At 43.4% G+C, this 21,746-nt stretch overlaps 1 protein-coding gene across 1 annotated transcript in view; it reads left to right on the top strand.

Moving 5' to 3' along the window:
* The window catches only part of BMP6 (bone morphogenetic protein 6), a 91,599-nt gene that overhangs the window by 53,299 nt on the left and 16,554 nt on the right, over window positions 1-21,746 (top strand). The window contains exon 2 of the mRNA XM_051610578.1: window positions 10,653-10,845. Coding sequence (XP_051466538.1) covers window positions 10,653-10,845 — 193 coding nt within the window. The remainder of the gene's footprint in view (window positions 1-10,652; window positions 10,846-21,746) is intronic.

The raw sequence follows: 21,746 nt of genomic DNA, 5'->3' as shown, positions 1-21,746 counted from the left end.
CCACAGAGGCTGCAAATTTTTAAATGTCTGACGGCTGCTTGGCTCTCCTCAGCATTGTTACAGCGGTTGACCGCAGATGAGGTTTCAGAGGTAAAGAAGTCACCTCCCAGATTGCACCCTGCTGGCACCACCACTGGGCAGATAAAAACATTGGATTTTGGTGGTTTCATTTGGCAGGACACCTCCATTTTTATGGCTGAGAGACATGCCAGGAGCTCTCTCTGGTTGGCCCCAGCCACATCATTCCTGCAGGTGGCATGGAAGGTGACTGTGCTCAGAGCTAGTCTTGCCTAAGCCAGGGGCCGGGTGCTGCCAGGCACAGGTCCACCCCACAGGGCTTAGCACCTCTTGCTAAGAGAGGACTCTGTGAGTATACCAGGTAGGCTTGTCCTGTTCTTCTGCTTTTCCACAGGCATCTGCTCTTGGCAGGAGTGGGGCAAGCATCAGGAAGCTTTGGTTGGGGCTGGCATGGCTGGACCCATGTAAATGCAGCTCTTGTGGAGGAGTGTGAACTTGGGGAATTGTGCATGGTGGACATGAAATGTGACACGGGGCAAGTGTGGGTACAGCTTTGCAAGATATTGCTGCTTTGTGGAGGGAAGGACAGTAACCTCATGTTGCTGTAAGATATTCTGGGATTTCTGTCGCTTGTTAAATTTTGTACAGTTTTCACGGTTGCAGCTCCTATGTGCTTTCCAGACATGTTAGGCTTGCACCATGAGATTCCTAAGGGGCTTCATGGAAGCAATGGCAGGAGCTGGAACTGAAAACAAGTTGTGACTGCTACGCAAGCCCTCGGTGCACTCCCCCTGACCCCAGGCTTGAGGGATCCTCTCCTGAGACTTCATGGATCCCAGCAGGATGGCCATGGCAGAAACCTAGGAAAAAAGGAATGATAAATAAAAAAGACAAGCTGTTGCTTAGGCAAGTACGAATGACAAGGAATAGTAATATTCAAAATACTTAGTGTTTCCTCAAACACTTCATGTATTTGCTCTCCTCAGTCTTCAGAGCTGTGGTGTCTTCTCGCCATGACTCTCCCAGAGAGCATTTACTCTGTAGTCACATTGAACTTTGGGAACTTGTGGCATCTCCAGACCACGTTTTTACTCTTCTATCCCTTCTGTCACTTTCTGCCCACCTTAGGTGCAAGCTTCCTCCTTTCTTGTGCCTTCTCTTTTCTCTGGCCAATACCAACTCTGGTGTCCTTTATGTTATCTCACAGAGTGCCTGCCAGTTCCCCAAAGCTCCATGATCCTTTGGCTGGATGCTATTTAATGCAGTCATTTGAAATTGAAGCCCTGTGTAAAACACTAGACACTAAATGAGAAGTGACACAACAACCCTTGTCTGCTGGAGTCACAAGTCATGTCAGCAATGGTGCCATCACAGTGTGCTGGTGTAGGATTCGGGGACAGTATGACATGCTCTGAAACACAGCTGATTTTCTTTCTGCGTGTCAGTGTCTTGGGTGCTGGATTAAATCTTTTCAATAATGTATAAAAACTTAAGCGCTCTGGGCAGTATTTTTACAGGGAGTGATTGCTCTGTGTTCAGTTCCTCAACTGGGCTATTAAATGAAAGGCTGAAACCTGCCTGGGGTGCTAAGAGATGAGTGCTCAACAGAATGAAAACATACAACTTAACTTGCAAATGTTTTTATGTTGCCCGTTTTCCTACTTGCAGCTGGTTGATTAACAGTCTCAAGGATAAACAGAAATCCTCCCCTCTGAAAAAAATGGGAGAAATGCCCATAAATTAAAAACAAACAAACAAACACAACTTTCCCACTTTGCACAACCTTGATTTTGAAATTTAGCTCAAACATGCAAGTGAATTGCTTTGTGCTGCCTTAAATTCCTGCGGAAGGGCGGATAATTTTGAGAGACGATGCAAGATAAGCCAGGCAACTGCTACACCATTTAAAAAATCCTGAAAACGGTTCCAGACCCCGTCAGTGCACCTGGGGCAGCTGTGTGCTTCCAGGGAGCTGCATGCCAGTGGCCATGCCAGCAGGAAATGCGGCGTGACCCGTGGCGAGCCCAGAGGCTGGGAAATGCAGCGAGCTGAAGATTTTTCCATGGGTGTCTCTACATGTCCCGGGCAGTTTCTGTGTGGGCATGGACACAGGAGCAAACATAAAGCTAAGGGAACAAACAGGAGTGGTGGGAGCATCCTCCTCCCTCCACGTGGGTAGCTGCAGAGTGCTTCCCATCGTGTGTGCCTGCTGCCAGCCTGATGGCATTGCCGCCTTCCCTGGACACTGCGGCTGCGTGCGTGAGACCTGGCTGTGAAGCTGAAACAGTTTCTGGAAAGCATAATATTATTTTAATCATAAATTATTTGGAAACTCAATACAGAAATAGCTTTGGATCACTTCTTCCAGAGGGGTGTTTATGCAGTCAGGGTCTTTATCAGCTTCTCAGTGGGAACTGCATTAATACTGCCACAAAAATGCAAACAGTAGTGCCTTTGATAAAGCAATTTGGCATGTCTTAAGCAGAAAGATGTTTTGTTTTCCTAAGATACAGCACTGTTTTCAGTGTGGGGACCTGCCGTATGTGCCAGCATATGGAAAGAAAATACCAGTTTTGTTTAAGTTTGTGTTCAGAACCTGTGGGGAGGGGACAAAGTGATCTCTCTTATTGCAAAGGGGACAGTACAGAAAGCCCAGAAGGGAGTGGTGGTGGTGGAGATGCCAGTGGTCTGCAGTCAGCCTCTTGGGCTCGGATCCCCCCCAGAGCACTCTGTGCAGGGTTCTCCTCCTCACCTTCAGTTTAGCCCTTCCCTCTCACGTGCTGGAGCAAAGCTGGTCTCCACTGCCGCCTGCCTCCCAGCACAGAGTGGAAAAGATTTACTGGTCATACAGTAGGCATCTTTGTGGATCCTGTGAGAATGCCTTTTAGTGCTTGCTGGTGTCCCATGGGTATTATATATTTGGTTAATGCATTATTTTGATTTTTAGACTGCTTTTGGTTCAAGAATCCTGAAAGAAAGCTGCATACAACTGTTTTAATCCGATTTTAGAAGCCAATTCCAGTTTGATTCCCAGCACAAAGAAACAAGATCTCAGTTGTGTTTTTGATCCAAAAGTAAAAGACGCTCCTCCTTTGAAGATCTTCTGTAGAGTGTCATGTTTAGAGGCTGATTTGCTATTGTTTAAATTTAATCTCCATAATTACATTGGGATTGGATTAATGCTGGGTTATTTTTCTGAGTCATTCTTTTCTGGCACTCAGAGCTACTGAGCATAAAGCCAGGTCTTCATTGGATGTAAGCTGGCATCACTCCACTGAAGTTAGTGGAATCATTCCACTTCATATTGTGGCAGCCCAGATGTGACATTTTACCTGTTTCAAAGAAAGCACCCTTTTGGAGTTTGCTGACTTTGAATATTATTGTTGTTGTTGTTGTTATTGTTATTATTAAGCTGTCTAGGCATTACTTCCAGTTGCTTTATATTTACGGTAGCACAGCTGGCTGTTGCCTCTAGATCACTTCAGCTGGATGCAGAAGGATCAATAAAAGGTGCAATGCCAGAGTCAGTCTTAAGTATCTTGACTTCTTTCCAGTTGAAAAACTGCTTTTATAACCATGTGAGCAGTTGCAAGCTGGAAAAGTTCGTTACTTATGTCCAGTGAGCTTTTACATGCTCTTGTCGCTCAGAACGAACCTTGGTCTGCTTATTGGGGATGCTGTATGCCAAGTCTGGATAAAATGTCTAGGAGGCAGAGGGACTGCTCCTTTTTTGAAAGTAGTTTATTTTTTTGCTCATTTTGCTTTTCAGAAGGGGGCGAGGAGAGAGGGAGGGACTTATGGAGGGAAGGCCAAGCATGTCGGAGAGCAGCAGCAGGGGCAGGAGGGAATGCACTCAATGTAGGGATGAATCTGTCACCATGATTGAGGTGACAAAAACAGAGAACCTGAGGGGCTGTGTAGAGTTGCTGTGACCGTGGAGGGTATTTGAAATTACTGGGCTGAGAGCAAGGCATCACCAAATATTTCTCCCACCCTTGCACATGCTGGGCAAAGCAGGATTTGCTTTCGGACCTTTTATTTTAATATCTCACCTGAGTTTTTCGGTTTTGAAGACTTTTCTTGTTCACCGTTTGTGAAATGGGGTGCTAACAAATCTTAGTTTGGAGAATGAGAAGGCTTTGCTTTCTTTGGGCTCCTTACTGAAAAGAGAAAGTGGTCAGTCCCATCTCTAGGCAATAGTGAATTTAAGATGTCACTGCAGCGGGTTAGACCATACACCATTTTAGCCTGACATCCAGCAGACAGTGGTACATACTACATGCAAGTGTGAAAACCAGGCAGCAGTGATTCTTTCTCTCCCTGATGCATCCTCACTATTTCCAGGAGCCATCTGTTTTTGCTGCTGTTGCACCTGCAGGTCTACTCAGTACAGTTCAACTTGTTAAACTTGTTTCCTTGTTAACTAGCATGTGTGAAGCCTTTTAGTCTCCTGGTCTTCCCATTTTAGGATGTTAAACTGGAACTCTGTACTCTTTGGATTATACTCTTTGCTCTTTTTTTCACAGTATTTAGGAAATACTGCTTATTTTAGTAAAAAAAGGCCATCTTTAGTAGTAACGGTGCTTCTACGGTTGTGATTGTCTGCTGGTGAGGTGTGACTGTTTGGGAGGCTTGGTGTCTTATTTTAGTTTGACCTGATACATGTGGAAAAAACCATGAGGCATACCATAGGCATCTCTTCAGAATAAACAGATCTGCTACAGGTCTCATACATGTAGATCCCTATGTCTGATTATCTAGATCAGCACTTTTTTTTAAAATAGGAGGCAAACTCTTAAGTGCAAATGAAGACTGAGTCTTTGCAGTTGGACATCCCTCGGCTGGGATGCACTGAAGGCTTGCATGCCTGAAAGCTTGTCTTATGTCCTTCCTCACCTTGTGTCAGTCTTATAAAAGTGCTACCAACTTCTATAATAATCCTGGCCTACGTTTTGATTCTTACTGCCTTTTGTTTCTTTCTACAACTGTGAGCAAGATTGAGAGGTTTTTTTTAAGCTTACATAATTTTTGCCCCTTGTAATCGACAGCTATTCTTGAAGAAAATTCTGATGATCCAGCTGTACAGTTGCAGCAGTAGATCTGTCGTATATGTTGTACATGGCCCCTTTATTAGAGGGGACTGTTGAAGCTGTGGTAATGCTTAAAGTATTTGGGGCCTATTCCACTGCTTCATTGCTCCAGATGTGATAAATGCTGTTGACTCAATGAAGAAATTGGTGATGTAAAATGGAGAAATTGCCTCTGTGCTGCTTTTGCATGGCTTCTTATGCAGCTAAGGTGGAGAATATCCTTCTAGCAACTCCAGTTTTCAGGGGCTTTCTCATTTTATTACAGAGGGGATCATACATGAAGGCTGAGAAGAAATTATTAGGAATGGCTTATACTTGTACTCAAACTGAATTCCAGAACATGTGTAAAACTCAGTCTGCACAAGCAGGCTGTGAATGCTGGTTGCTTTTGCTGGAGCGTGGTTGCAGTGGTCCCATGAAACCAAGTTCTCCAAGTCATCACTGATGATCTTGGGGTGCAAACAATTCTTCAGAAGCTTCAGGCTTGCTGGAGACAGGAGGATTGCTGAATGTCCCATCCCAAGTAGTGGTATGTTATTAATTTTTTACCCCTCTCATTATCTGCCCCCTTCAAGGAGCCAGGTTGATGTAGAAGTTGTAAATATTTGTATAGACAATACATTTTAGAAGTTTGCTTTTGGAGTTCTACATTTTGAGTATACATGTTAGTATTTTTTGCTTTAGCTCCCAGAAGATCAGCTAAAGACTTTTTTGAACTACTATTGAGATTCTCGCCTGAGCACGCGACCTAGTAGTTTTCTCAACAGCTGAGAACTGGAGAAAACCACTGAATATTGTGACACTTGCTGTTGTTCTGAGTGAAAATTGTGTTTCCCTGGGCAAGACTGTTGTCCTGTTATTTCTGTGTACCAAGTACTTTAGATCCAAAAAGAAATGCTGAAAAATCCTGCACGCAAGAAGAATTTATTTCCATGACAGTCATTAGGGTTACATTTCCCTTGGTTCAAGGTGTATGTGACACAGTCAAATAGGATTAGAATAGCATAGTTACCAAAATAGATGCATTGTGTTAATTTCTTAATTGATTTTTAAAAAAATGTGTGTAGTGTTTTTAAAGTAACAAGTATTGTAAGCAGTATGTTATTTTTAAACCAAGCACATTTTGTTCTGAAATTGGCTATTGCAACACTGTGTTAGAATTAGAATACACAAAATGCAAAACCACAGTAACCCAAATTTTGCCATTCTTGCCTTTTTAACTGCTCAACAATAGTGTTGTGTTTGTATAGTATTTAAAAATATTTGTTAAGGGGAACATAAAGAGCTACTGGCAGGCTTCTCTTTTAACTGTTTGTGGCACACTCAGCCGCTCTGCTCAGAAATGGGCTGTAATGAAAGCTCAAGGGTGAGTACTCCTAGTGTTCACAGCTTGGATCCTCCTTCACGTCTCAAGTGAAGGAGCAGCAAAAGCCCCAGCTGGGATGAGGGCTGAGAGCTGCATGGTGGAGTGGACATCCCTTTGGCCCAGAGGATATGCACCAATGATGGGCTAAAACCTCTGTTTGCCATCTCCTTTCCCATCTTGCTTAACTGGACCTGTAGTCTCCAAGGAGCTACTTCAGCAAATGAGTAACAATGTTCAGCATCATATAGGCTGACCATGAGGATGAATTTTATACAGCTATAGATTTTGTCATGACTCTACAATCCCTGGTTTTGCCTAGCTTGGTCCTGATGTTCCAGCCAGCACTGGGAAAGGGCTATGGGAGGGCAGCACCATGCAGGGCTGTTCACTTTCAACCTGCCTTGGTTGTGAGTAGCCTGATTTTCCCTGCAAGGGCTTTGAGCGATTGAGACATGGATGTGTCCTTCTTCAGATGGAAATTAGCTTTGGATTTCACATGTCACCAATCAGACCAACCTAAATGAATTCACAAGGAAAAAAATAATACTTGGAAAAGAGCTTGAGAAATTATTTCTCCTTTTTGCTAGTGCCTTGCATTTTGGTGTGCACTGTCTACATTTTTAATTCAGAGTCATCTTATGCATAGTAACATGATAGCAATACAGACTGGGTAATCCTGGGAACCAGCAGCTCGGATCCTGCCTTTCCAAATTTTACTGTTCTAAAACTTGACTTCTTTGTTAAAAATGAACAGTTTCCAGGGGTAAAAAAAGCCCCCAGAGAAGAATTGTTGGCATTTTATATTTTTAAGCTGTCTTGCTGAATGAAAACAGTTGATTATTAACTTGATGGGGTGACAATGAGTATATAGAACTTAAATATCTCACCACTCCCACAATGCAAAAAAAAAACCCACCCTCCATTGTATCATAGGAAGATACATAGCCAGAAAAAACTTTCCAACTCGTTAAACTTTTATACTTGCTTCATACAAGCTTAATGTAGGCTTTTTTCCATCCTGTGATGTTGTAGGGACGCTTCTGAACACAGCTGAGGAGGACACCATCAACTTAACAGCATTTCTTTTTGACTGTGCATTTTTTATAACAGAAAAGTCTGTATTACTTAATCTGAAGGATTAAAAAAAAGTTTCTATGTTTGTGTGTTTCAACTTGTTTATTCTGCCAAGCCTGATAACAAAATCAGTCAGAATGTTTCCCCTATAATCAGTTTAGTCAGCTTCTGTGTTTGTGTGGGGTATTCAGACAAGGACAGGGATAAAGGAAGAGAGTTTTAAAAAACAGGAAAATACTATTGTAAATATATTGGGCAAGTAATAAACTAGGAAAGGGCACTAAGAGTCAAGTGTCATACCTGCTGCTACTTTTGATGCTCTGTGATAGATGTTTTGGTGAGTTTTTCTTCCTCCTGTGGCTTGTATTTGACATTTTAGAAGAAGGGTAGGGGAAAATACTGATTTAAAGGACTAGAGTCTGGCTATATAGCTTTTAAACTGTGCATTTTGTGGTGGAGGCAAGTTGCTGTAGCTGACTTAAGGTCTGAAAGGAACAAAAAGTGACATTTTGGCTCATTTTAAGCCCCATGCCATTCTTGCCCTGTACTGGGTAAGATGGCTCTGCTCCCCTCCTCCAGTGCTTGGCGAGGCCATGTTGTGTCTTGACGTGGGGCTGTAGCTGGCAGGAAGCATCAAATATTCCCTTTTGCTGTTTCTCTCTGGTGTAATTTTAGTTTTCTGGCACCCTGACAGTGTTTTGCTGCTCCCCCTGGTTGTGTCCTTCCCTTTGCTCTTCCTGATCCTCCTTTATCATCCTCAGCATGAACTCAGCAGAAAACAGCCTCGCTGCATCTCATCCGCAGGTCAGCTCGTCCTCGCGCTGGTGTGGGAGGGGACATGGGTGTCAGCTGGTCGTTGCACCCCTGAGCAAGGACTTTGCAAGTTCTAAATTGAGAATCATTGCTTCATTGCGTGTCTCTCCAAACCTGTGGATTTAGACATTCCCTCACCATTAATTACATCCTCTTGTCTCGTAGCAGCAAGTAAAATGGCCAAGTTGGGCGCGTCATTCTGCTGCAAGCAAACATGGTTTCTTGTTGGTTGGATGCTTGCAATTTTCTGAAAGTATGTGGCCACTCTGCTTTGGGAAGTACATCCCATGGTACTCACCTTGGGGTGGGGAGTAACCAGGCAGCTCAGGCCCTGTCTTGGAGGGTGTACATGCGAGTCAATGCCAACTAGCCCAGCATTGCCAGAGTCGTTCCCAGTTAAGAGCAGGCCTACATGCTTCAAAGGGAAGCCCAGCTTGCTGGTAACTGATGGCCAGCAAGGTAGTTCCTGGGTGGCACTAGAAGTGAGCAACATCACTGTTTGCTTTGGTGCAACCTCTGGTGGAGATGCTGGCTGTTACCACCTCCTTTCTGGAAGCCATAGGATCCGGTCACACACATTTGTCAGTCTTTTGACATCTCAACTGCTCAGACAGATGCAATGTGAGACTGCAGCAGTGTTTAAGCCTGCCAGTGGTTTGTGAGTTTGCCTTGTCGCCCTGTGGCAGCTCTTAGTGCAGCATCTCTGAGTGCGGTGTCCCACAAAATGCTCGGCAGCAATCATGAGGAGGTGAAGAGATTTCCAGGCGAGCTTCAAAGAGAAGGATGTGACTAACTGTCTCACAGGGAGCCAGGACCTGGACCCAGCCAGATGAGGCAGCTCCCATGAAAGGGCTGCCAAAGGAAAGGGAGAGGACGCAAATGAAACTGGGACCTGGGGGGATGAGGAGGAGCAGATGGTTGGGAAAGGTAGAGTGGAAAATCTCCGTGGGCTGTTTCCAGTGGCCAGGAGAGGTATATGCTCCTGATGGACAGGGAGGTAACCTGTGGGTAAAGCAACAAACCTCAAGCACATTGGCTGTCATTCCTGGCTCCACTGCAAGCCTCCACTGCCTGTCCTTGGACAAGTCACTCCCCTGGTGACTCAGTATCCCAGCTGTAAAACAGGGACTGCTGCTTACCTCATATAGGATGTTGTGAGGGTAGTCTCATGGACGTCTTTTCAGTTTGATGTATTAAGGGGGAGGGGGAAGCAACAGAAAGTGAGCACAAAGACAAACATGAAAAAGAATTTTTACTACCCTTGCCACATTCTCCAATTGTAATGGAGTCCCTAATGATGACTTATTCATCATTGACATCTACTCCTTCAGTTGCACTGGTGGGAACAGTTTTTTTGGTTTTATTTTCTTTCCCTCAAGGCTTTAAAGATACAGTTCTGTATGTTTGTATAATATGTTAATGTTTTAAGCAATTTCTACCAGAAAATTAGAAGAAGTAATGAACAATAAATCCAAGTCAGACTAAACCAGGATGTAACCAAGTGATATAAGAGTGAGACTAGAAGTAGTTTGCAAAGGGGGCCTCAAAGAGAGAAAATGAAAATCCTGAGGCCTGAAGATGAAGGAGTTCTGGTTTGCATCTGTCTTAAACTCTATACCCAACAGGGCACCTGGGGAGGGCTAAGGCCAGAAACCAAAATGGGTCACTCCTCAGCTCTCTCCTTCTAAGATAGGTTTCTGCAAAATGAAGGGGAGCTCTGGTTAACTTTAACCCTTCAAATAAATGCCATCTTAATTCTGCTCACAAGGCAGTCTGATGGCTAACATACAAACCCTGAAGCCAGAAACTGGCAGATTTTAGGACAATTAGGGAATTGGTTTGCCTGCTGCTAACTTCTGTCTGTGCTTTCTGTCTGTGCTAAAGCAAAATGGAGCTCGTTGTCTCCTCTGTCGGAAGAGGGATGTGAGGCTTAAGGAAATGCTGTGAAGAACATGGAGATCCACAAGTGGAAAATGCTGGCTGCCATCATAGCTTCAGTTTCACAAAGGAGCAAAATGCATAGTTGTATTTCACCTGCCAAAGCTGGCTTTAAAAAAAAAAAAAAATAGAAAATGTCAAAGGCATTGGCTAGAGAAGCTGAACATTCATCTTTTCCAAGTACTGTATTTGAAGGCTTTAGCTGCACAGGCTTTCCTGGCACTTGCCAAGGCTATCTTTGGGGAAAAACAGGATTCTTGTTTTTTTGAATAAACAGGTGGCAGCATGTGGAAACCTTTTGTTGTTAAATTTTAGTCACGGTTCATCTTTTTTTCTCCCTTTCCCATCTGCAGTTGAGTATGACAAGGAGTTCACGCCTCACCAGCAGCACCACAAGGAGTTCAAGTTTAATTTGTCTCAGATTCCTGAGGGCGAGGCCGTCACAGCCGCTGAGTTTCGGATCTACAAGGACTGCGTTGTGGGGAGCTTTAAAAACCAAACTTTCCTTATCAGCATCTACCAAGTACTGCAGGAACATCAAGACAGGTATGCAAGAGTGGGCTTGCTCTGTGCCACCAGCAGCTGTCTTAGGGAAGGCTAAACTTGTACATTCATGTTGAGAGGGCTGCTAAATAAATACTGGTCCTTTCCTTGTGGGAAATGGGCATGGTAGAGTATAACATGGATCTCAGCTAGAGCAAGTCCATGGTATTGTAGGCTAAGGTGTCACTTAGCTGAAAACAATGCTGTCTAAACAGAGCAAGAATCTGATGTGAAGTGTTAGTTTTTTAAACAAAAGTGATTAGGCTGGTATTGAACTCATACAGAAATACACATCTTCCCTTTCAACTTAATACTACCAGCACAAAAAGCACGGCCTGTTTGAAAAATACTGATAAGTAGTGGAGACTTGACCTGCTTGCAGGTGTGGTAAGGTGGACTTACATTAAAGTAAACAAAGCAGAAGAAAATTCAGCTTGCTGATCACAGGTACAAAATCATTCCTGGGATTTCAGTGGCAATGAGAGAGGCCAAAGGGAAGGAGGCCAAATAGAAACTGTGACACATATATCCAAACAAGTGTAAATGGTGTGATTAATTTTAAAAGGGCAATGTTTCTGATGAGGGAATTGTGCATGGCAAAAAGATGGAAATTCATGGTCAATTACATGTCAGAGTAATGCTGTGGTATGAAAGTGTTTCATTACTGCTGCTGAAATGTATCACGACTGCAACTGTTCCTCCCCTGCAGACAGAAAAAAAGAAACGGGAACAGCAGCATTTAAAAAAAATCTCCCATTTCTTTCCTCTATGAGGGTTTCCTGGGTGTTTTCTGGTCCCTCCTTCTCCAGCCTTTCAATTAATAACCATTTAGGGTGATCCACCTTTGATGATCTGCTGTTCCGAGGGCAGCATCAAATAGTTAATGGTTGTTTGGTGGGGGAGTGTGGCCTCTGGAAAAATACTTGAATATATAAGTGATGAGGAAGTTTTAAAAGGTCAGTGTTCCCTTTGCACTTCAAGTTGTAGGTTGCTGGAGTGCCTCCTGGCATAACATGCTTACTGGTTAGGATGTTACGTCAGTAGCCACTTGAAGAGCTGATGGAAGTCCAAATGGTCATGCAGACTTCATAGGTATTATCTGTATTGTTCATTCGTAGCCACTTTGAATAAAAAAGAGCAAATGTTGGGTCTGTTTTAGATTTCACAAGTTGAGATCCCACCTCTGGAGCTGGAGGAAACTCTCTGTCAAGCATCCATGGAAGTGATCAATCTGGATTGGTCTAAAGTTACCTCTTTGAAGGGAGAACTGTTAGTTTGCAAATGTATATAACAGTATTTCAGGGTAAAGTGAGTGTATAAGTAATACATTGTGGAAAAAAGAATAAAAGTTCAGGGTATGACCCTTAAAGTACTCTGTTCTTAACAAATTTGCAAACTCTTTGTTCCAAAAGTGACTGTTAGTTCTGTGTACAGCAATGATGCTGGCACCTGGCATCTATGTTCAAATATCATGCCAGAATCTGATTGCACTGTGAGGCTGTGACGTGTGTCCTTTTGCACTGAGCACTTGGGCATCTGCATGTGCTGGGCATCTCTGGGTGCTAGAGACCTCCTTATGGATGGAGCAGAGGCAGCAGCTCAGATGGGGGTCATTAGAGTGGTCTCACTCCAGAGCTGGTGAGAATTTCAGGTCTTTCAGTTCCCTTCTGTCATGTTCCTCCTGCTACTGTGGGCAGCCATGAAGAGGGGATCCCAGCGTTGGGATTGAGAATTGTAAAGCAACATCCTCTAGGTCCAGGCTGCCAGCAATTTGCTGTCCCTCCTGACATGGGCTAGGCTTGAACCACTGACCCAGGGATGTGTAGTTCATTACTAACCTCTGACTCATCCAGTCCCTTAAGGCTCCCTTTTTGTTTCTTTTTCTTCTTTCTTTATTTATTTTAACTGGTGGGAAGGAGGGAGACGTTTGGCTAAACAAACTTGTGGATGAGTCTGTGGAACTTGTCACACCATCTGGGCAGAGATGGCCAAGACGTGGTTCACAAATTCCTGCAGTTGCAAAAAAATGACATGCTCTTTTCCACCTCTTTTCCTTTCAGTTTAGAGGACTCTTTCATGTACATGTAAAATATAAGAGCACATACGAAAACATCTGCTTGTGTACATAGGTACGTTATGTGTCTGTATATAAAAGTGTATGTCATCTATATTAATTCTCCCTTAGATAGTAAAATATGCAAATGTTGAAAGACAGTTAAAATAAGATATTAGAAGCTGCTTGCCTCTCTTCGGTGTTACCTTCAGCTGAGGTTCTGACTCCTTAGGCTGCTGCTGCTACATATTCAAACGTGCAGCTGTGTTGGTGACCTGAGTGGATTTTGGCCTGTAAACACTTTTGAAAACAAATACTAAAAGGATGTATTTAGCTGTTTACTAGTATTTCTGCTTGGAGGGGAAAATGCCTCAGATTCTTCTGATATGCCTTAAGGAGGTGTATTCTATGAGTGGTTTTGGTTTTCAATGATCAGTTCCATTACTCGCTTTTATGGGGCGGGGGAGTCCCAAGTCCTTTTTTTCTCCTCCTTTTGTCTCCATGGATTAATTTGGAAGATATTGTTTTCTTTTCCTGTTGAAAAGACTAGAAGGTTAAATTAAAAAAAGAAAAGAAAAGAAAAATCACCACTATTTTTTGAAGGAACTTGCAAAATATTTTTAAGGCTTCTGTTGCATTTTAGCAGACATCTTACGAGCCAGAAAATAACAGCTGCCTTTGACTTAAAAAAAACAACAAACAAACTAAAAGAAGTTGTGTCACACTTCCTTTGGACTAATGGTTTGAATAACAGCCTGATATTTCCTGACATTTGATGAAATTTTATTGCATAAGGAAACAACAGTACAGTTCCTGAAGTCTAGCTGATGAACTAGCAGGTGAAACAGAAGGAGATGAAGTCCTGTCTTTTTTCATCTTGTTCTGCTGACAAATATTCTGGTCAGGAAAATTTGTCTCTGAAAGCCACAGAAAATGCCTGTTCAGTCAACATTGGCAGTCTTGAGAGAAAGTTCAAAGTCTCCATGTTAAGCTTGGCTTTTATGAGGTTAACAGCTGTCTGAGGCGATTATTGGTAGCTAATAAAATACTTTTGGGCACCAATAATCCTTAACAGGGCAGCTGGCATGTGTGGATTTAAGCCAGCAGACTGCAAGAGAAAGGCAGCATGCACCTTTGAAGGAAAAAATATCAAGAACAAGAAACCTGCCTGCTCCTCTCAAATATATGACCTTGGGAGGGCAGAAGACAAGAGAAAGATTCAGTAAATCAAAGCTCTCAGCCTGGAAGTATCCCTTGGCTCCAATTAAGTGTAACAAAGTGGCTTAATTTAGTATTACTTGAGCAAAGGAAAAAAAAAGCTCATCTGGACAATAAGAGCATAAGCGTGTGACTTCAGCCCAGATGTGTGTGCTGCTGCCTGGAATCACAAGGCATTGCTGGCTGTTCCCTCATGGCTGAAAACAAAACCCAGCCTGAGGCTAAAATTTCTACCAGTTACTGAATTATCAAACTGATTTTTGCCACTGTAGCCAAGGCTAAAAGCAAAGATTATATGGACCCATTCCAGACTGTCCCCTAGGTAGGGGTGCATGTGGAGAGCATGTGAACAATCAGAGATCAATGCTGACTGAAAAAGCATAACTTTCGGGGAGAAATTTGACTCTCTCCTCATTCCAGGCCATCAGAAATATGAAAATGATACATGTGAAGGCTCCGGGCAGTGAAACACACATTGAGGATAGTGTGGTCTAAGTACATTCTCTCTCAAAAAAGAAAACATTTTAATACTGACTCACTTGTGTCAGTAATATTTTCATCTCCCCATTCCTTCCACCCTTTTGTAAGGTAAAAAAAATAGTGTCTAGAAACTAGGCTTTTGTTTTTAGAACTAAATCACTGTTAATGGCCATGTTTTGTCATAACACAAACTGCTGGAGTTGTCAGTGGGATGCTGCAAAGAGATTGATGAAATCCTCAGCGTAGGTCAAGCTTGTGGCCAGCCATCAGCAGTATGCATTTTGGATTGTGTGGAGAAGAGGCTTCACCCCACAAGGCTGGAGTGACGTCTGGTTTGCTCTGAGGGGGATGACTAGTTTTTGAAATGGGCTGTGGGCTGTAGGAGCTGATGTAGGGAGGGGGAATGGGTGATACATCTGCCAGGTGCCCTTTAGCTTCTGACCCCCAAGAGTTTGAGAGACTCTGCTCTTTAAAGGTTGGGGGGGCTTTGCTTTGTTGCATTTTGTTTGTTTTTCCTTTGGGATGTGCTGAAAGCAGGGAGGTTTGCCAAAGCACCAGTTTGGGAAGACAAGTGGCATCAGTTTCCAGGTGCTTCTCCCATCTTGGCCATATCTGAGGGGGGCACTTACTTTGAGCAGGCAGGAGCTGCACCCCCTAAACTCTCCTCCCTGTGTTGGTACCAAGGCACAGCCAAGCCCTGCACATGGGCTGGTTTCTAAGGTGTAGTGCTGATTTTGTGGAAGGATGAGCAAAGCCCTCTGTGACTTCTCATACCTCTTGGGAGTGGATTGCCATGTAAGTGACACCTTCGGAAGGGAAGAAATGAGTCTGTCCCTGGAAACAGCTCATTAATTTCTTTTTCTTTCTCGAAACTTCCTTGCTCTCACCCAGAGAGGTGTCAGGTCAGGACTAGGGAAGGCAGTTTATGGTTGATCAAAGATGTTAGTCCTCGTTTTGGATCATCAGTATGTTTTCAAGTGTAAATATCCTGCTAGTGCAGACCTCAAAACACTCCCACACTGTCCAAACAACTGATCTATGAAAAACACAGTGGCCTGTGTTAGTGATCAAAGGAAGATATGGTACCTTAATGGTCAAAGCTTATTAAACATTTTTGTTTTCACCCAGAATGAAATACGAGCACTTGATGTGCAGAAAGATTCCTCCTGTATGATAAGACAAGTGTGGACATAGGTGTGCCCTGCAGAGCGACTGTCCGGGGAGTATGTTCCTCTTCTACTGAACACAATTCCTAAAGGGTTAAGGCACTAGTTGTTTCTTAGCTGCCAGTTAACAGTGGTAATAAAGTCTTCCTCTTTGCAACAGGATATTTATACAAATGCGATCTGAGCTTCTAATCTAAAGGGCAAATTGATTTGCCGGCAGTGTTTATAGCTTAGAAAATAAATAACTGTCCTCAACTGGGTTTTGGAATGGGTTGTGTAATACAAATGACAAAGCTAGCATCAATCTTTTTCAACTTGGGGTCAGATTTGTATACAGTGTGCATATATTTGTATATGATGGAGCCATTTCCATGATGCTATGGAGAAGTGTCTGTCCATGTTTCAGTTCAGTTCCCACTGTGGGTGTGCAATTTGTTGGTTTTTAGGGTGGTTGGTTTTTAGTAGTTTAAAAGTCAAAGTTATTCCGGATGAAACTTACTTGTTCAGTTACCAGATGGCTTTTACTACCTGAAGTAAAGAATACTGTATCAGCGCCTTATTTATTTTCTTAAAGGACAAAGATAATTACTACCCCTTTGCCCTCTCTCCCATCTTTATGCCTCAAACTGCATTTAAAATCTGAGGTGTAGTATTGAAGCCATTACTATGACTACAATACCTTGTAGTCTTATAAAGTCATAGTCAAGGAAATGAGAAATACATTTCCTATCCCTGTGGCTTGGGATGATTTTTTTTCTTTTTTCACTGTTCTTGGTGAAATGTTCATTCCTCAGAGCTGTGAAGCTCAAGGCCTTGAGCTGGATATGGAGGGACACCTTTGTGCTCCAACATCAATGTTGGCTTTGCTGGGGATTCCCATGGACTGCTGCAGTCTTAGCATGGGAAGACCACATACTCTGGCTCTAGGCTTTGATCTTCCACTCTTTACCAAATGCAGCCTTGAAACAGATGTTACTTCATGCAATGCTACAGGCTTGAGGAAGAGTGGCTGGAAAGCTGCCCAGCTGAGAAAGTCTGGGGGTGTTGATTGACAGCTGGCTGAGTATGAGCCAGCAGTGTGCCCAAGTGGGCAAGAAGGCCAATGGCATCCTGGCTTGTATCAGAAATAGTGTGGCCAGCAGAATTAGGGAAGTGATTATCCCCCTGCACTTGGCACTGTTGAGGCCACATCCCTAGTACTGTGTTCAGTTCTGGGCCACTTGCTACAAGAAGGACACAGAGGTGCTGGAGCCTGTAGAGAGAAAGGCAACAAAGCTGGTGAAGGGTCTAGAGCACAAGTCTTATGAGGAGCATCTGAGAGAACTACGGCTATTTAGTCTGGAGAAAAGGAGGCTGAGGGAAGACCTTATTGCTCTCTACATCTACCTGAAAGGAGGTTGTTGCGAGGTTGTGGTCTTTTCTTCTCTGTAACAACTGATAGGACAAGAGGAAATGGCTTGAAGTTCTGTGCCAGGAGAGGTTTAGATTAGATATTAGAAGAAACTTCTTCACTGAAAGGGTTGTCAAACACTGGAGCACACTGCCCAGGGAGGTGGTTTGAATCACTATCCCTGTAGGTGTTTAAAAGACATGTAAATGTGGTGCTTATAGACACAGTTTAGCACTGGACTTAGTGGAGTTAGGTTAATGTTTGGACTGAAAGATATTAGAGGTCTTTTCAAACCAGAATGATTCTGTGATTCTCTTTCATCTTGCTGCTCTTCCAGCAAGTCTAGGACACTTAACCCCTTCACTCCTGAAGACTTTACCTCCGGGGCAATGCCTGCAGTGATCTAGGAAAACTTTTTTAGCACAGGGGAGCTTTCATCACATAGAGCAGTGGTGGAGTAGGGCTGGTAAATGAGCAGTGAGAAGCTGAGCTTACCTGTCTATCCCTTCTGGTGTGTTCCCACACCTGGATCACAGAATTGTCAGAGTTGGAAGGGACCTCTAGAGATCATCTAATCCAACTCCCCCACTAAAGCAGAATCCCCTAGAGCATGTTACTCAGGACTTGATCCAGACAGGTTTTTAATATCTCCAGAGAAGGGGACTCCACAACCTCCCTGGGGAGCCTGTCTCAGTGCTTTGTCACCCTCACTACAAAGAAGTTTTTTCTCATATTTAAGTGGAACTTCCTATGTTCCAGCTTGTGCCTGTTGCCCCTGGTCCTGTCACTGGGAACTATTGTAAAGAGTCTGGCTCCATCCTCCCTGCACCCTCCCTTCACATACTTGTAGGCATTAATAAGGTCTCCCCTCAGCCTTCTCCAGACTAAAACATCCCAGATCCCTCAGCCTTTCATCACAAGAAAGATGCTCCAGTTCTCCAGTCATCTTTGGACTCTCTCTAGTAGTTCTCTGATTCTCTTGAACTGGAGAGCTCAGAACTGGAGGCAGTATTCCAGATGTGGCCTCACCAGGGCAGAGTAGAGGGAGAGGATGTCCTCCCTTGACCTACTGGCCAATTCTCCTAATGCACCCCAGGATTCCATTTGCCTTCTTGGTGACAAGGGCACATTGCTGACTCATGGATAATTTACTATCTACCAGGACTCCCAGGTCCTTCTAGGAACTGCTTTCCAGGAGGTATAACCCTCGCCTGTTTTGGTATATGGAGTTCTTCCTCTTCAGGTGCAGGACCCTACACTTGCCCTTGTTGAACCTCATTAGGTTCCTCTTTTCCCAGCTCTCCAACCTGTTCAAATCTTGCTGAATGGCCACATAGCCTTCTGGTAAATCAGCCACCCCTCCCAGTTTGTTATCATCAGTGAACTTGGTGAGGATGCACTCTGTCCCCTCATCCAGGTCATTGATGAATGTGTTGAACAAGACTGGACCGAGTATTGACCCCTTGGGAACACCACTGATTCCAGGCCTTCAACTTGACCCTGCTCCATTGATGACAGCCCTCTGAGTTCTGTCACACAGCCAGCTCTCAATCCACCTCACTGTCCACTCATCTAACCCACACTTCCTGAGTATTATTCTTTTCTGCCTGTGCCAAGTTGCAGACCCCCTCTGTGGTGTTCTTGCATCTCCGTTTAGTGCTTTATCCTCCCTGGCTGTCAGTCCCTACAAATTAGTGTTGCTGTTTTCGTATTTCACCTTGGAAGTAAGTTCATTTGCAGGCTGACAGCTCTTAATATTTCCTTCCTCGTTTCTAAGGAGCTCTTATAGACCTTGCAGGTTTCTGCTTGTTCCCTGGCCCTCAGATGGTATAGCTTCTTCAGAACAGTTAAATTGAGCTTTACTGCTTCTCATAAAATGATAGAGACTGCCTTTACCTTCTGTGGCAGCTCATTCCAGGTGCTGGCATTCCCTTGCCTGAGGCTCTGTGCAGGCAAGTGCTGATTGATTACATTTTTTACGGTGCTTTTAAATCTTCAGAGTAATGGTCATTTAGACTTACTAAGTTGTTAAGGTTTTGTATTGCATCTGTTGGCAGTAACTCATGCTGTGCAAGCTCCACATACAGTTTGTTCTATAAGTACTTAAGGGTTTTCAATTCAAAGTAGTGCTTACATCTATTCAAGGTGGTGGATCTACGGACGGGTTTGAAAAGGCTGTGATTTCAAAGTTTTATCTATGTGGAGCTTGGTTCAACTCTGTAGGCCTTAGTTGTGGATGCAGTTATTAATCTGACATTAGTGGGCAAGAGTAGATAATCTTGCTAGTTTGCTATATGCAGGGTAATTTTTACAGAAGGTTGATGTCAGTGCAAACTGGAAACTCAGATCCTGAGGTACGCAGAAGAGTATCTAGAAACTGCGTTAATTAAAATGTAAATCCCACACACTTGTGTGCAAAATTCTCTTTTGAGAAACTGCTGCTAGGCAGTCTAGACTATTATGTCAACGTGTCTTTGAAGAAAAGTAAACAAAAAGGTTCAGCTGAGGAAAGTTTTAGAGACTTATAGTAATTAATGCTTTGATAAATGGCTGTTGATGCGTAACAATCCTTTAAACACCTGGGTAATCACAAGCTTTGAAGTTGGGCCAAAAATGTTGTTCCGAGATCTGTAATTAAAATAAGAGACCTTTAACTTGGTCATTTTGAAGGTGAGATTTCTGTTTGTTCTCACTGACTCCCTGGTCAAACCTCTGCCTGGTTGGGGAAAGAAGGCCAGGGAGGGTGGGAAAGTTAAAAAAAAAAATCAACTAGTTCAACAGATGCTTCTTTAAATTGAGCTTTTTATAGCTCGGGTGTTTGTCCTGTAGCAAAGTTCCATGCCGTAATGTGTACCCAGAAGAGAAAAAATTATTTTAATGTGAACATTTCACTAAGTAGTAACTGAGATTAACCACTTGACATGGTTACTAATTTGACTAAATTCTAATCTAATTAGTGTTCAATTAAAGAGTATTAACACCCAGAGACATTTCGTTGAAAGGTTTACACTGAGGTTTCAGTTAACAAAATATTTACCTTACGGGGGAAAAGCACTGACATTAAATGCAAGCTGTTTCTCCTATAAATGCCCTGAGTACATGGTTGGGATGCCAGTGTTAAGAATAGCAGCTATATTTGGTATTTATATCTGACAAATCAGCTCGCTCTCTGAGGACACTGGAGTTAAATCCTGCTTTCTGAATTACACAGGCCATATTTCTCTGGTAAACTGTGTACTTCTTTCTGTTTATTGAAGCCATTTGTGATGGCTCTGTTGACCTTTGCTTCTCCTCTAGAGTCTTCTGAAGGCCATGGAAACACTCCCATTTATTTATTGGGACCTGAGACTGTACTTAAGGGCCCTGATCCAGAATGAAGAGCTCCTGTTTCGAGTTTGGGATCTCTAACTTGCACCTTCCCATTTAATGTTGTCTCTTGTGTCAGGAAGGTTGTTTCAGACCGCTGCCTCGGTTTTTCCCATTCACTTGCTTCCCTGTAATAATCTAGAGGTTAATACATATTGTGCAAGCAGCAGCCTTATTGTGGAAATCATTAACTGAACTCATCTAGATGAGGAAATAATGATGAGACTGTCAGGCATCATAGTGACAATGAGGGTGACAGTAGCTGTATGCAAACCCAGAGGCAGATGTAGATGGAGAGGATATTAAAAAATTGTGTTTTCATGATGAAATTTCTCTTCTGTATGCTGAATTTGAAAGTCCTGCTGTGCAGATATCAGAGGTCCCATGATATCCTTGAGATGCAGGGTGGTTTGGGCCTGAAACCTCTGGACTGACTCTACTTTCTTTGGCCTGTGCTGAGAGCAAATCCTCCCTCTCTGCTCAGTGATGCTGGCTCATGCATTTCTTCCCACCTTTCTTTTTCTAGATGTTACCATTCTTCATGCCCTCTCTCTCTTTCCCTCAGGTCCCTTCTTGCTTCTGTTATTCTTCACTGCTGAAGTTTTCAGGTATCCTTCCATTAACGTGACCATGGACACAGTTGCATGGTTTCTTTTGGAAGGCCACTGCCCACCTCACCACACAGGATCAATGTCATCACTTAATGACTAGAAACTCAATGCTTTGTTTCATGTTACTTCCCTGGTGTATGGTCTGTTTCTCACCTTCTTGTCCACTCTAGATTTTGCTCTGACTATGGGCTTGCATCTACTTGTGTGTGGCACTCTTCGGCATGGCCTCTCACTGCTTCCTAAGCTGTTTCTTTTTTGTTGCATGGATATAAGGTGAAGCTAGTGATGTTGTTCTCATCATGCAGATGAGAAGAGGATGCGTATACCAGTGAGGGTCAAGTGTCTCCACTAAGTTTAGTTGCTACTTTCAGATGTTATTTTTCCTTTCTCCAGCACTGCCCTTTGGCTTGCAGGAATCCCCAGCCCATCTGCTGAGTGCTCTCCAACTCTTGCAGCAGTTAGGACCATAGGGTGTGGACCTGCTAAGCAAACATTGATGGCAAAAATGGTCTCTGCCAAAATTAGCCAACAGTCCAGCATCAGGAAGGGTAATAGGGCTGTGCAGTAGCCTTAGCTCTCCCACCTTTCTTTTTTAGGCCTGGTGGGAGAGGAATGGAATA

This window comes from Apus apus, chromosome 2, assembly GCF_020740795.1.
Source record: "Apus apus isolate bApuApu2 chromosome 2, bApuApu2.pri.cur, whole genome shotgun sequence".
Classification (NCBI taxonomy): Eukaryota; Metazoa; Chordata; class Aves; order Apodiformes; family Apodidae; genus Apus; species Apus apus.
This window is presented reverse-complemented; position numbering and strand designations above follow the sequence as displayed.